We start from the raw sequence: 13,860 nt of genomic DNA on the forward strand, positions 1-13,860 counted from the left end.
AAAACTGAACACAGTATTCGAGGTCTGGCCTCACCAGCAGCGAGCACAGGGGAACGATCCCTTCCCCACTCCTGCTGGCCACACCATTTCTGATACAGGCCAGGATGCCGTTGGCCTTCTTGGCCACCTGGGCACACTGCTGGCTCATCTTCAGCCGGCTGTCGACCAACACCCCCGGGTCCTTTTCTGCGGGGGAGCTTTCCAGCCACTCGTCCCCAAGCCTGTAGCATTGCATGGGGTCGTTGTGACCCAAGTGCAGGACCCGGCACTTGGCCTTGTTGAACCTCACACAATTGGCCTCGGCCCATCGATCCAGCCTGTCCGGATCCCTCTGCAGAGCCTTCCTGCCCTCCAGCAGATCAACACTCCCGCCCAACTTGGTGTCGTCTGCAAACTTACTGAGGGAGCACTCAATCCTCTCCTCCAGATCATTGATACAGCTATTAAAGAAGACCGGCCCCAGTACCGAGCCCTGGGGAACACCACTTGTGACCGGCCGCCAACTGGATTTAACTCCATTCACCACAACCCTTTGGGCCCGGCCATCCAGCCAGTTTTCTACCCAGCGAAGAGTGTGCCCATCCAAACCATGAGCAGCCATTTTCTCCAGGAGAATGCTGTGGGAAATGGTGTCAAAGGCTTTGCTAAAGTCCAGGTAAACAACATCCACAGCCTTTCCCTCGTCCACTAAGCGGGTCACCTTATCACAGAAGGAGATCAGGTTAAGTCAAGCAGGACCTGCCTTTCATAAACCCATGGTGACTGGGCCTGATCACCTGGTTGTCATGATATTATTATGATTAAACTCACCATATGATTATGTTAAACTCACAGAATGTATACTAAATGCTAACTCAGAGGAAACAACATGGTTGTAAAATGATCCAGGGAGAAAAGTTCTTCTCCCGCTGGAAAAAGGCAAGTCATGCTTCAGGGTGTTGCTGGTAATACTAGTCCCTAGGCCAAATCAGGCTCCATAGTAAATGACTAAATCTCCACTCAGAATTCATTAATGTCTTACAAATAACAAGAAAAAAACCTACATAATGCAGTTAAAATTCAACAGAAGGGCTTAGTGGCAGCAAGAGGCTTAAAATAAACCCCTTGTTAATGCAGGCTAAAGCTTATGTTACTCTCGTTTGTGTGTTTGGTTTTGCTTTTTTTTTTTATTTTTGTGAAAGGCTGAGACCCGACCAGAATATTTTATTGATGTAAAATACAACATTTAACAACTGGACATCATATAGCAGGAGTGATGCCAAAGCTAATGTATACTTTGCACAATAAAAGTATTTTAGCTGTTTCCCCCGCATGGCCTGTTATGTTGTGGCTGTATACGATTAGCTTTACCAGCTCCACTGGGGTTTGAAAAATAGATCTAATCTAAGAAAATAAACCTACACACTACAGCACATGCCATGGCACAACGGAACAATATAGTCCCAGAGTGTCTCCCACAAGAAGCTCAGCAGCTGCTGTCTTGATATAATTAATTTAAGCAGCAGACAACTCTATTTCAACTCAAACTGGAAGTTCCTTTGTAAGCTGATGCTTGAGCCCTAATTTCACAAGAGTTGTGGCAGACAGTCCAGACTCCTCACATCCAGCTAGTGAAATCCCTCTTGTCCTGGTGATGTTCCGTAAGTTTTTCTAGTCACTCGTCTTCTATCTAGCAACCAGAATAGACCCTTTCCTACCTGTGGGACAGGAGTAAGCTGATGGTGTGGGGTGGAGCAGGTCCATGCTCCTTCTCCCTGTCATGAACACGGCACGTGATCCTGAATCATCCGTGTTACGCTGTCTCTCCAGGGAAAGGGGAAGAGATACAACCCCGATCCAAGCCCTGCTGCTAACAAATATCCTTCAGGGCAGATTAAGCTCTCATTTACTCCTGTACAAGTCCACTGATTGCTAGGATGAGCTCTGTCAGTGAGGATTCACCAACATTACTATGCACTAAACTTCATGATACCAATGACATCCTGGCCTGTATCAGAAATGGTGTGGCCAGTATTTTTTCCCTCTAGTCTCTACTCTAGGTCTATGCCAAGCTGGGTAAGTATTTGGGAGTTCTTGCCCCATAACTGACTGAAAATAAAAGGGCACTGTCACTCAAGCACTGTGTAAATTGTTAACCCTTAACTTTTGTGAGGAAAGGAGTTATATTTGGTAACCAAGAAAAAGAAGCAAACAGTTTTTCCAACATTTTAGGCCTAGAAACTTCAGTGGGAATACGAGAAAGAAAGAAGCAGTTGGAAAGAAATAGAACAGCAAACTTTCCCAGAGGGAGGTAAAATAAAACGTAAGAAAAATGCTTGGACAAAATAGAAACAACAAAATCCCAGGGACCTCGGTGTTTTAACAAATTGTTTTCCTACATTTTGACACCATTATGCATAGCAACCAGCGAGAGAAACAGACTACAGCTTAAAAATTGCAGATAAAGAGATTATCTCATATAGCACTGTATATCTCACATGCAAAACTAACTTTAAATATTTAGATAATCTAAAATCAAGTGCTTATGGGCAGATTTTTTTCTCGTGCCTTGTGCATACTGTGGGGCTGAGGGACAGTGGAAAGAGCAAGCAGCTAACTTGATTATTCAGGCAAGAGGTTGTTTCTTTGCTTAAAAGGCAGTAAAATTGCAGTTTAATTCTGATGCTCATTTCTATTAATGCACTTCCATGTCGCCTTGGCAGAGTAGAGCGTATTTGAAGTCAGTGAAAATACAGATTGTGTTCACTTGAGACACTTCTGTACTCTCCTAAGGTGAAAAAAAATCAAATCTCCTGGGCTCAGAGGAGTTCCTCTCCTTTTCTAGGGATAGGTGCTGCCTCAAAAGGGAGAAGGAGAGGTGACACTGGGCTAGCCAGAAGATGGTACTCCATCATTCAAAAGCCACTACATATGTCTAGCTCTTGGTATGTCCTGTTTCATGTGATATGGTTTCATGTGACTACACATTTTCCAATATTTGGTTCATTTTTTTATAAGTCCTGTCAATGTTTTCAAGCGCCTTTAGTTGGCAGAAAATATTACCTTCTTTGACGGTCTCAATTCTTACAGTTCTCCGTGGGCCTGTTTTGGAGCTTAGCTGTTTGGCTGCTTGTCACTGTGACGTATGAAAATAATGAGCAGAATTAATTTATATTATCAGGTTCTGGCTTCAGGGAAGTTAGACTAAAAGAGGTTTTGGTCTGATGGGTTTTAGACGAGCATTCAGAATGCTTCGTTTGTTTGAATAGCCATAGAAGCTCAGCGCAGTGGAACAATGATTTATTTAACCAAGATAATAATTTGCATGTTTGAAAGATCACAGCTGCTAAAATGCACGGTTTTGTGATACTTACCTATGCACAGAGGTACCATTAACATAGAGATTATATTAGTGGTGTTCAGTTGCATAGGAGGGGCTCATGTTGTTGGTAGACTTCTGGCTTTGCATTTGAGTCCCAGCACTGACCAGGAGTTGGGATGCAGTCAAGCTCCACTCTGTCATGCATTAATTTTTTCCTTCAGCAAGAAAATCTGAAGCACAAGAAAGCCTTATACATATTTAAGCCCCTTCCCTGCATGCTTTAACGTGGCACCGTGGCCTTCATGGTACGGAGAAAGCTGTGCACGTGAGCGTGCATTAATGTCAGTGACAGACAGCAGAGGAGTGGGACAGATCCAGGGGGATCCGGTCCATGAGGGCCCAGATTCTGCCCTAATTTACATATGTGCATCTTCCATTGACTTCAGTAAGAACTTCCTGCAGTTACATCATCATGTGACTGCAGGTTTTGGGTGCAAAAAGTTCTGCATTCTTCTGGAGCTAAATATCATTTACAAGTTGCAAATAGAGGCACAAAAGGAGCACAAGGAGGATAACTCAGTCCATAAGATAGAAGTTCATTTCCATGATTCAGAGGTCAAACAGATTTTCATCTTCTAGTAATTGAATAGAAAATTTCTGGTGCAAAACACTGATTTTGTCATGTGCTGCACAAGAAGCTTCTCTTATCCTTTGCAGAAGGTTTTTATTTCGTTGTTGTTTCCCCCCCCCCCCCCCAACATAGTCAAAAACCTGGAACAATACTTTGTCTCTGGTCTGGTGATAAAAATCTCATTGCTAAGAGCAGTGCTAACAATGCAAGTGCTTAGATTATTATCCTTTGTGGTACCATTTTTCATGTGAGGATATTCATCTGTCAACGCTTTTTGTAACAGATGTGCATGGTTAGCATCTTTTAGTATTGGGTTTTTTCTTGAAAAACCCCATACCAATCAGACTTTCAGTTCATGCTGAAGGCTAACTTACAATCTTGAAGAGCTGGAGAGTGTAAACCCCATATTTTGCACTTGAGGGATGCACACAATACGGTATTAAGTTCCTGGAAATTTAGGCATGTCCTTAAAGAGCTTTGTGTCCTCATTTCCTTCTCTTCTCAGAGGGTATTTGGATATCTACATTTTACATGGCTGAACTTTTGAAGAAGATGGTTGCTATCACGTAAAAGCTTGGTGTTGTTTGACTACCTCAAGCGGGGCTGGCTTCAGTTCACTTGGGGTGTAACCCTGAAGTAGCCACTGCAGCTGCCGGAGTAGGTCCACCATCCCCTCCCTTCGTGAACCTTTGGTTGTATGCTGACCAGACTTGGAGTGGAAGGGGGATCTGGCCAGCAACCACCATGCTGGCACGTAGAGATGGATGGGAATAGAAATAAGGCTTGAATACAAGAGCAGGACCAGAGGTCTGCTTCTGCATGGGAGGACTTCTTTCAGCAGTGGTGTCAGGGGAACGATATGCTTCCCTTGTCTGTGAGTTAGAGAAGAGGCCCACAGCTGAGGAAGCAGGTATTTGTGAGGTGGCTTTCCTTTGGATGGTATGAAGGTGTAGGCATGGCGTCTGGTGGGAAAGGGTCCAGGAAACCAGACTAAACCTAGCCCAAAGCAAAATCCTAGAAAGACATATAACATCATCAAGTGCTTCTGTTTACTGATCCATTCCAGTTCTGCTTAATTATTTGCTAATGGAAGAGCCTCTAAGGTTTTCTTTTGAATAACTTTCAGCTGTCCATATTTCAAAGTTTCAGAGAAATATATAAGCAATCTGAAGTGAATAATAGGTCTAAACAAGTTATACATTCGTCTTCAGAGTGCAAGTGAAACTGGATGTAACCCCCAGTTGCAAAGCGTGGACCCCAAGTTCCTTGATTTTGTGGCACACTTCCACCAGTGATTACACGGCTTTGTGGCCCATGTGCAGGAAAACTGCAGACACTGGCTCATCTTTCTCATCATTCCTCAAATAATTGCTATGCATGTTATCCCCTGGCTAATCCTTATGTATCTCTGATACGTGCATTTGTAAGTCTTCAAGAAGTAGGCATGCCTCACATTTAAGCTGTCAGAATGTGCGCTGATATTCTTGTTTGTTATATGTATATAAAAAGGGAGTCTATTGCTAATGATTTCTCAGGCATTGAGAAGGTTAGAGGCATGGCTTTCAAAGTCCTACACTCATGTGCGTATCACTGACTCAAATATAAACGAGAGTTAGTCAAAGTCTTTTTCCTCTAAACACTGCCAATTCAATGAAACCAAAGGTTTTCTTGGGGAATGCGTAGTTTTCTGACTAATTTTCAGTGCCAGTTGTTCATGTCTCATTAGAATCAAGTCAAAAAGATTCTTTTGACCTCAGCATTCTGATTATATTACAATAAAATGTTAATGTTGAAATGAAACGTTTTGGGAAGATTAAGCAAAATATTCTGGACTGCTTTATTTTGCAAATAAATCCTCATTTTTAAACTCTCTTCCTAAATTGGAATTAGGTAAGGTACTAAAATCTGCATTTTCCTGCTAATAGAAACTTTGTTCTTCAGCCATCTCTCCTACTGAAGTAGACAGCCATGATCTTTGGCGAAACTGAATTTTCCAGCTCAAGACCAATAGTTTAGTTCATGAAACAGTTGGGATGATGTGTCCAGTGCATTAATTCTGTTTACATCTCCACCGTTCGAGAGATAACCACAAAAAGTGCCTTGAAGGCTATGCCTTTAGAAGGACAAAGCATTGCCATTTCAGAGTCTTCCTCAAAGCAGCAAATATACAGTGTTTGTCAAATGTGGGAAGCGATGGAATATGCATCAGATTCCCCAGTTATATATGATGGAAGTAATCCAGGCTTTCCTCTCACTTTTGGCACCTTGTGCTATAACTTTTTCTTGATTTTCATTTTTTATTCTAGTGCCAACAATATGCCTAAGCAAGTAGAAGTGCGGATGCATGAAAGTCATTTAAGTCCAGTGGAGCACAGATCCAGGAACATATGTGTGCAGTTCTGCCAGTCGCTCCACAGGAATCTGCTCCTGACTCTTACTGTATTCGGTAAGCTACAGCTGCTCTTCCGAATGTTCTGCATGTACCTGTACTTGTTCATGTAGGCCCTGTCTGGGGTCATCAGCTGAACAGCCAGAGAGTAAATAGGATGCCCATAGGCACTGTCACTTTAGTTCAGGTGTGGAGAAATAGTGTATCAGAAACAGTGTGGCCAGCAGCAGTGGGGAAGGGATCGTGCCCCTGTACTGGGCGCTGGTGAGGCCACACCTCGAATGCTGTGTTCAGTTTGGGGCCCCTCACTGCAAGAAGGACATTGAGGTGCTGGAGCGTGTCCAGAGAAGGGCGACGGAGCTGGTGAGGGGTCTGGAGCACAAGCCTGATGAGGAGCGGCTGAGAGAACTGGGGTTGTTCCGTCTGGAGAAGAGGAGGCTGAGGGGAGACCTCATCGCTCTCTACAACTACCTGAAAGGGGGTTGTGGGGAGGTGGGTGTTGGTCTCTTCTCCCATGTAACTAGTGATAGGACAGGAGGAAATGGCCTCAAGTTACTCCAGGGGAGGTTCAGGCTGGATATTAGGAACAATGTCTTTCCTGAGAGACTGGTGAAGCATTGAAGAGGCTGCCCAGGGAGGTGGTGGAGTCACCATCCCTGGAGGTGTTCAAGGAACGTGTGGACTTGGCACTGTGGGACATGGTTTAGTGGGCATGGTGGGGTTGGGTTGATGGTTGGACTTGATGATCCTACAGGTCTTTTCCAACCTTAGTGATTCTGTGATTCTGTGATTCTGTGCAGGGTATTACTGACACAACACAGAGCAAATCCACACTGCTGAGATACATTCGATATCTGGTTTTGAATGGAGTGTAATCCAAGTCCCAAAGACAGTCAGATCAATGTCATTCAGTAGAACTATGCGCACTACACATTTTTTCTCTCAGTTATGTGAAAAAAGACAAAAACTTCAAAATTCCCTTTCCTTCATCTTTTATCTCTCCGTTCATGCTCCGCTGCTTTTAAGGTTTGTCCCCCTCTCTGTAGCTGTAAGCCAGCGCTCCGTGATCTCATCCTGAATATTGACTCTGGCTTTAGCAGCTTCCAAATATGGAACAGTTTGACATTTTATTGTGGTTCACTGGCTCTTTGCCTGTTTCTTTTTCACTGGAAGCCTAACAGCCAAATGCGGCAAACTCATAGACATGCTCTATTTTGTTATTGTTTGAAAGACCAGCTGTGGCTGGTCTTGAGCTGCAAATTTCACATCCATATTTTTCAGCCTTCAAAACCCATACTGCTGAAGTGTTTAGACAGTATTTGCTTTGAATCATCTTCAGAAGGTGCCTGATGTGGTTCCAGAAAAAGTTTTAAATACAGATGTATTTTCCATTGTATCAAACTGGTTATTCAAAGAGTCATAGTTGCTGCAGGTCGCAACTCAGGCTTTGCTGTCAAGTTTTATTACTCTTGAGACTTGGGATCAGGAAAACAAAGGCATCCTGGATGTAAACATGAAGTATCCATTCACAAAGACCATGTTATAAAAGTAAACGTGGCCCTTTTTCCCTAGACTGCTTTAACAGCCTCAATTTGGAGAGAGGGGTTGAGGTGTTATCACTGGACAAATCTAAAGAAGTGATGAGGGGATTGTTTGAGAACGTTCGCACAAGAAGAAGAGAAGGATGCAGACCATCAAAGGGAAGGAGTAATAAATGAGTACTAAGAATCAAGTTTTCTTCAATGCGGTATTCCAGATCAGGCACTCCCTTCCAAACCCCCCAAATGAAACATATAGAATCATAGAATCACAGAATCGTTTAGGTTGGCAAAGACCTTTAAGATCATCAAGTCCAACCGTAAACCTAACCCTGCTAAGTCCACCACTAAACCATATCCCTAAGTGCCTCATCCACAGGTCTTTTGAAGACCTCCAGGAATGGTGACTCCACCACCTCCCTGGGCAGCCTCTTCCAATGTCTGACAACCCTTTCCGTGAAGAAGTTTTTCCTAATATCCAATCTAAACCTCCCCTGGTGCAACTTGAGGCCATTTCCTCTTGTCCTGTCACTTGTCACTTGGGAGAAGAGGCCAGCACCCACCTCTTTACAACCTCCTTTCGGGTAGCTGTAGAGAAAACTACAAAAAAAACCCCTTGAATCTGTTTTCCGCACAAGACTATTCTAGCTTTCCTGCAGGGCTTTTCTTAGGCTGTAAAATAGCTACTCATGCTGACCTTGTTTTCAGGTGGTACCATTCTTATGTTGAGAGCTAGATGTCATATTCCAAAGAGCTGGGTCCTGATGCTGGCTCTTCTGTCAGTTCTGTATGGCCTTACATAAATCACTTCACCTCTTGGAGCCTCAGTTTTGCCAGCTGTAGAACGATGATACGAATTATATTTGACTATCTTTCAATGTATTGCAAGGCCTACACAGTTATTAGTAAACCTCAATAACATTGTGGTTTGCAGCAAATTTGTATTTGCAGAAGCAGAATAGTACATTAGGTGTAAGCTCAGCTGGCAGAAGATTCTACATCAGGACCACTTGTCTTTAATCATGAGATAACTGGTAAGCGTGTTACGGCGGCGTATTAATCAGAAGGCTAAGCCTTCCAAAATCTGTCTCTGTACCAAAAATCAGCTGCCTTGTGTAACCATGTTTCTTCTAGGCTGTTCTTCTGGGTAATCGATGCACATTCAGGTATATTTATGTTACCTACCTGCTCTCTTTTATTTTTCTTCCAGGTGTCATCCTGGGTGCACTGTGTGGGGGTCTTCTTCGTCTAGCAACACCTATTGACCCTGACATCATCATGTTAATAGCCTTCCCAGGAGATATACTTATGAGGATGCTAAAAATGCTGATCCTCCCTTTAATTATCTCCAGTTTAATCACAGGTAAGATCTATTAGCCATAAATACTTTAAGATGCTTGCTACAGATATCACCTGGTTTGCTTTTTGTGATGTAGGAAGAGTAACAGTGTGATCCTGTCAGGGATTTTGCAGTTGCAGTGTGTATTTCAGATTTAATTTCTGATCAACTTCATTGGCTTTAATACATAGATGCTCCAGTGAATTTCTTTTCAAACACATGCATACATACTACCTTCTTGAAGATCGGAAATTTCTTAATACGCTGTTTCACCTAATTCCTGGATTGGACCTTGCAAATAAGGTGGCATGACACCAGCGAGCCTAGCCTTCTTAAAGCTGTGGTGTCAGCCAGACCACGACCAGTTTGCAGCAATCAAGGGCAAAAGATGGTATGATATCTTCTCTATTTTTCAATGCCTCCTCTGCGATTAGATGGAATCTTAAATAGTTCTCTTCAAATGAGTAGCAGCCGACATTGTTCACATAAGAACTGGAGGGCGAAGTTTCATTAATCTATCTAGTGGTGAGAATTTCGCAAAATTAGGACAAAAGTAGGCACCTGTAGGCAGTCATTAAACTTTGCAAATGATAAAGGATTTTATTTGGTGATTCTTGAATTGGGTATTGAGTCTCAATATATTTGTTTGTTTCTTAATATAAAACACCCGCAGGACTTTCTGGTTTAGATGCTAAAGCGAGTGGCCGATTGGGTACGAGAGCCATGATCTACTACATGTCCACCACTATTATTGCTGCTGTGCTGGGCGTGATTTTGGTTTTAGCCATCCATCCAGGGAATCCTAAACTCAAGAAACAGCTTGGTCAAGGGAAGAAGAATGATGAAGTGTCTAGTCTGGATGCTTTCCTGGATCTGATCCGAAACCTGTTCCCTGAAAATCTAGTCCAAGCATGCTTTCAGCAGGTAAATCCTTCTACTCCTTGGTAATATTTTTTACATCTTTTATGTACCGCAGATGTCTGTAGAGTTAATGTCATTGTGTAGGTGGATGACAGAAATGATGATGCAAAGAGAAATACAGGTCTTAAATCTTGAGCAGGTAAATGAAAGAACATTATTTATAGCTGCTTTGTTTTATGTTGTAGTTATTATTTAAATTCATAGATTTTTTTAAAGAAGACGATTTTTAGTTTGTTATTAAATAAACTTGATTTTTTTCCTCACTTTTTATGCAATATATACGTTCGTGAGTGCTGACTTGGGGCTGAACAGCTGATGAATTATGGGGTCTTTCACCCAGGTTGAATTTGATCTTGGTTGTTATTTACAGAGCTGATGCTTCTGCAATGCCCTGTTTGTAATATATGGATGATCTTCATTCCAGCTGGTTGCCAGTGGAAATGTACCCCAAAACCCAACCTCTCATAACTTCTATTGCTGTCTTAGAGTCCCGACTAGGTGGGGGTAATACAGCCAAGTGGCTGACCCACCTACAAGTGGCTCCATCAGGCTGGGTTTGAAGCATGCTGGGAAGAAGGATGCTTGCACCATGTGTTGCTTGCTCTGTAGGCTTTTCACCAATGCTTAATCAAAACAGCTTCACTTCGAGGGGTAAAATAATTGAAAAATGCATGCTTCCTAATTTCTGCTTGAGCATATTTCTTGTATGGAAGCTGCTTTTTCTGACAACTAAATTCTTTGGCAATAATGCAGAATTTTTTTTTTTTTTTTTTTTTTGATGGAACAGGGTTTGTTGCCAAACCTGTTCTTAAGTGTTCCTATGTCAAATGGCATGATAGCTGTAGCTGTGGTTATGGCCAAAGAATAAAGTGAAGAGAAGAGAGGGAAGGGAGGCCATGGGGGGTGGAAGAATGGAGGGCAACCTCAGCTGCCAAAAGGGCTTGGATTGCTTCACTTCTTCCATGGACTTCCACATAAAAACACATAGTCCTTGGGGGTTTGAAGAGAGAACATTCTCAATGCTTCCAAATCATCACAGGAATGTCAGTCATGTGGTCAGACTGTGGGTGGCTAAACATCATCACACATAATGTGAAATGTATTTTTGCAAAACTGAGTGAGGGGAGAGCAGGGTGCTTAAGTTTTATTCTTCCTTTCCCTCATTTGAACTGAGGAAGAGAGGAGAATTAAAGTTCTGGTCAGTTGAAAGTGGTCAAATACCTCGACAAAGGGACAGAAAGCAGGAGAAAGAAGAATTAAGCTACCTGTGTCATTGCTTTCTTGGAACCTTAATATTGCTTTTTCAGTGTGTGTTATATCAACGTTCAGGTCACTTCACTAGTTATGGATCACCAATTCCATTGATTGGTTTTTAAACTTAGTCAAAAAAGCTACTGAGCTTTTTGGCTTTCCAATGTTTAATTTTATCAGATTCCAGACTAATTGCCGGTGAAAGCCCCTGCCACAAAGCCACCTTTCATTTGCAAAGTAAGTCACGCTCCTTTCCAGATGGAACTTGTGCCTTCTCTTAGCCCTTAACTCCTCAGTAAGGAGTTAGGCTTTACTTGTCCCTCTCTTTATTTAGGGGGACATTTACTGCTTTTAATGGTGTCAGCATATATTTTCTCTTCCTACATTTATACAAACTCTCTCCATGAGCAATCAATGTTTCCAGGTTGCCCTAGAGGGAAGCAGTGTTTTGCAGAAATCCTGCGAAGAATGATTTTGAAGGGTGCACAGCAATGGTGTAGCCGTGGTCCGTGGGGGAGTTTTACACACCTTCCCTTGCGACCAGGCAGAAAGCAATGACAGGATTCACTTGCAATTTTGAGACGATTCATTTGCAAACTGAACTCCGAACTGTCATGGGATTTCAAAATCTCTTGCATTTTTGTATGGTCCACAAGAAAGTCTTAATTTATAATGAAAACTGCTATTTCAGCAGAGACTTAAGATCTTATGTGCCATGGAAGAGAACAGGACTATCATCTATAAATGTGACTGTGACATTTAAATGGTTTTCTGGCCTCAGAAGTTGTTGTCAGACTCTAAACTTGATGTGAGGCTCCGCATTTTTAGTGGCTGACCTTTCATTTAACTGACTGTAGTGGAATTTGTGAGTTTGTAGAGTCTCATGTTTTAAGTTTAATTTCTGTGACTCTGTTCTTACATTCTGGATACCTCACATAAAAAATCCTGTGTTGAGAACATCCCTCAGATAAAATTTAACTCTGAAAAAAAATGTAAACGTGCAGGAATGTTGGGTTGTTTCAGGACAACTGAAGAGTTTCTCATATAAAGCTGTGCAGGTTTTCTGTCTGCATTCCCCTCTCTAGATTTAGACAGCAGGTTTTGAAAGGAGAGACCTAAGGTATTTTAAAAGCTTACAGTTTTAAAATATATGGATCGAATCTGGATCATCAGCCATAGTACTACAATGTCCATTTCAACAGGAAAGAGGTACAAATGTTTTTTGAAAGGCTAATGCACCATTTCTGATGCCTTGCTCAAACATGTTTCTAAGAACAAGGAAAGTAGGGAGCAGATGGGAAACCACAGCAAACCGGTCATAGCTTCCTAACTATTTTGCCTGTCCCAGAGCCATGAAGAGGCAGGAAGGGCTCAAGGTGTGAAGTGGGAGGTAAACATCCCTTCTAAAAGCAGCAAGTCACCGATCTCTCGTTTTCCACTCCCTCCTCCCTTTTTTCCTAGCCGTAAACTCAAGCCCATTTCTCCCCCTACCATTCCTTCCCAGCCTTCCCTTGACCTTGCCTTTCATGTGCCAGGAGGGGTCCAGATCCATTCAGATGCTGACGTCTTCTTTTTTGAGGTGGTCAGATTTGATTTAATAGGTATCTGGCAGCACTGATAAATTGTCTGTTACCCGTCACTCACAATATTTTAATCAGAGAGCCCAAGGGAACGGGGAATTCCGTTTTGAGCTCTCACAGTCACCAAGTGAAGTGTTGGAAATGTCCTAAGTTTTTGATCCAAGTTAACCATCAAACTAGGATAACTTGATCTGGGCAGACCATGCTGAAGAACAAGCCTTACTGCAGAGTTGCTGCTGTGACTGATCTTAGAGATGCCTGCCTTTTGGTGCTAAATAAATGGTATCAACATGTAACATACAATCTGTGAAGCACCATTTGTGAACCATCTGGACAAGGGTGCTAACTATCTGTGAGATGTTACATCGTAGTGGTAAGGAGCAAGTATTTGCCATAGTTTTCACACTAGAGTCATGAGGAAGACTCCCAGGACTTTGTGACACTTGGAAATATTGAAAAACAAACTTATTTTTGGAAGAGGGGGTAAGAGGTTGTGGAATGCATGTCTAATCCTTTAAAAATATAGTTCCCTGGAATTTCAGCTGAAGACTATTTTTATTATTATTTCCTGATCTCCCATATGGATTACATTCAGTCTGTTTCCATTCTCATCCTCCCTTTTTATTGCCTTCAGATCCAAACTGTCACCAAGAAAGTGCTGGTGCCACCACCCATTGAAGAACCACCTAATGTCACTGACTCTGCTTTTGCTATGATGAATGAGACAGTGCGCGAAGCACCACCAGAAGCCCAGCTTGTCATTAAGAAGGGACTTGAATTTAAGGATGGCATGAATGTCCTGGGTAGGAAAACTTTTTGCCTGTCAAATATGTACATCATATATATGACACACATTTTGGCTGTGACTGGGTAGCCAATGTTACCTGATCTGCTCTTCAGTGCAAGTTTC

At 42.4% G+C, this 13,860-nt stretch overlaps 1 protein-coding gene across 1 annotated transcript in view; it reads left to right on the forward strand.

The window, feature by feature from the left end:
• Nucleotides 1-6,242: 6,242 nt before the first annotated feature.
• Nucleotides 6,243-13,860, forward strand: part of SLC1A2 (solute carrier family 1 member 2) — a 30,743-nt gene continuing 23,125 nt past the window's right edge. The window contains exons 1-4 of the mRNA XM_059819432.1: nt 6,243-6,378; nt 9,070-9,222; nt 9,872-10,122; nt 13,585-13,753. Coding sequence (XP_059675415.1) covers nt 6,249-6,378; nt 9,070-9,222; nt 9,872-10,122; nt 13,585-13,753 — 703 coding nt within the window. The 5' untranslated portion in view covers nt 6,243-6,248. The remainder of the gene's footprint in view (nt 6,379-9,069; nt 9,223-9,871; nt 10,123-13,584; nt 13,754-13,860) is intronic.

The sequence above is a fragment of the Gavia stellata genome, chromosome 7 (genome assembly GCF_030936135.1).
Source record: "Gavia stellata isolate bGavSte3 chromosome 7, bGavSte3.hap2, whole genome shotgun sequence".
Taxonomy (NCBI): Eukaryota; Metazoa; Chordata; class Aves; order Gaviiformes; family Gaviidae; genus Gavia; species Gavia stellata.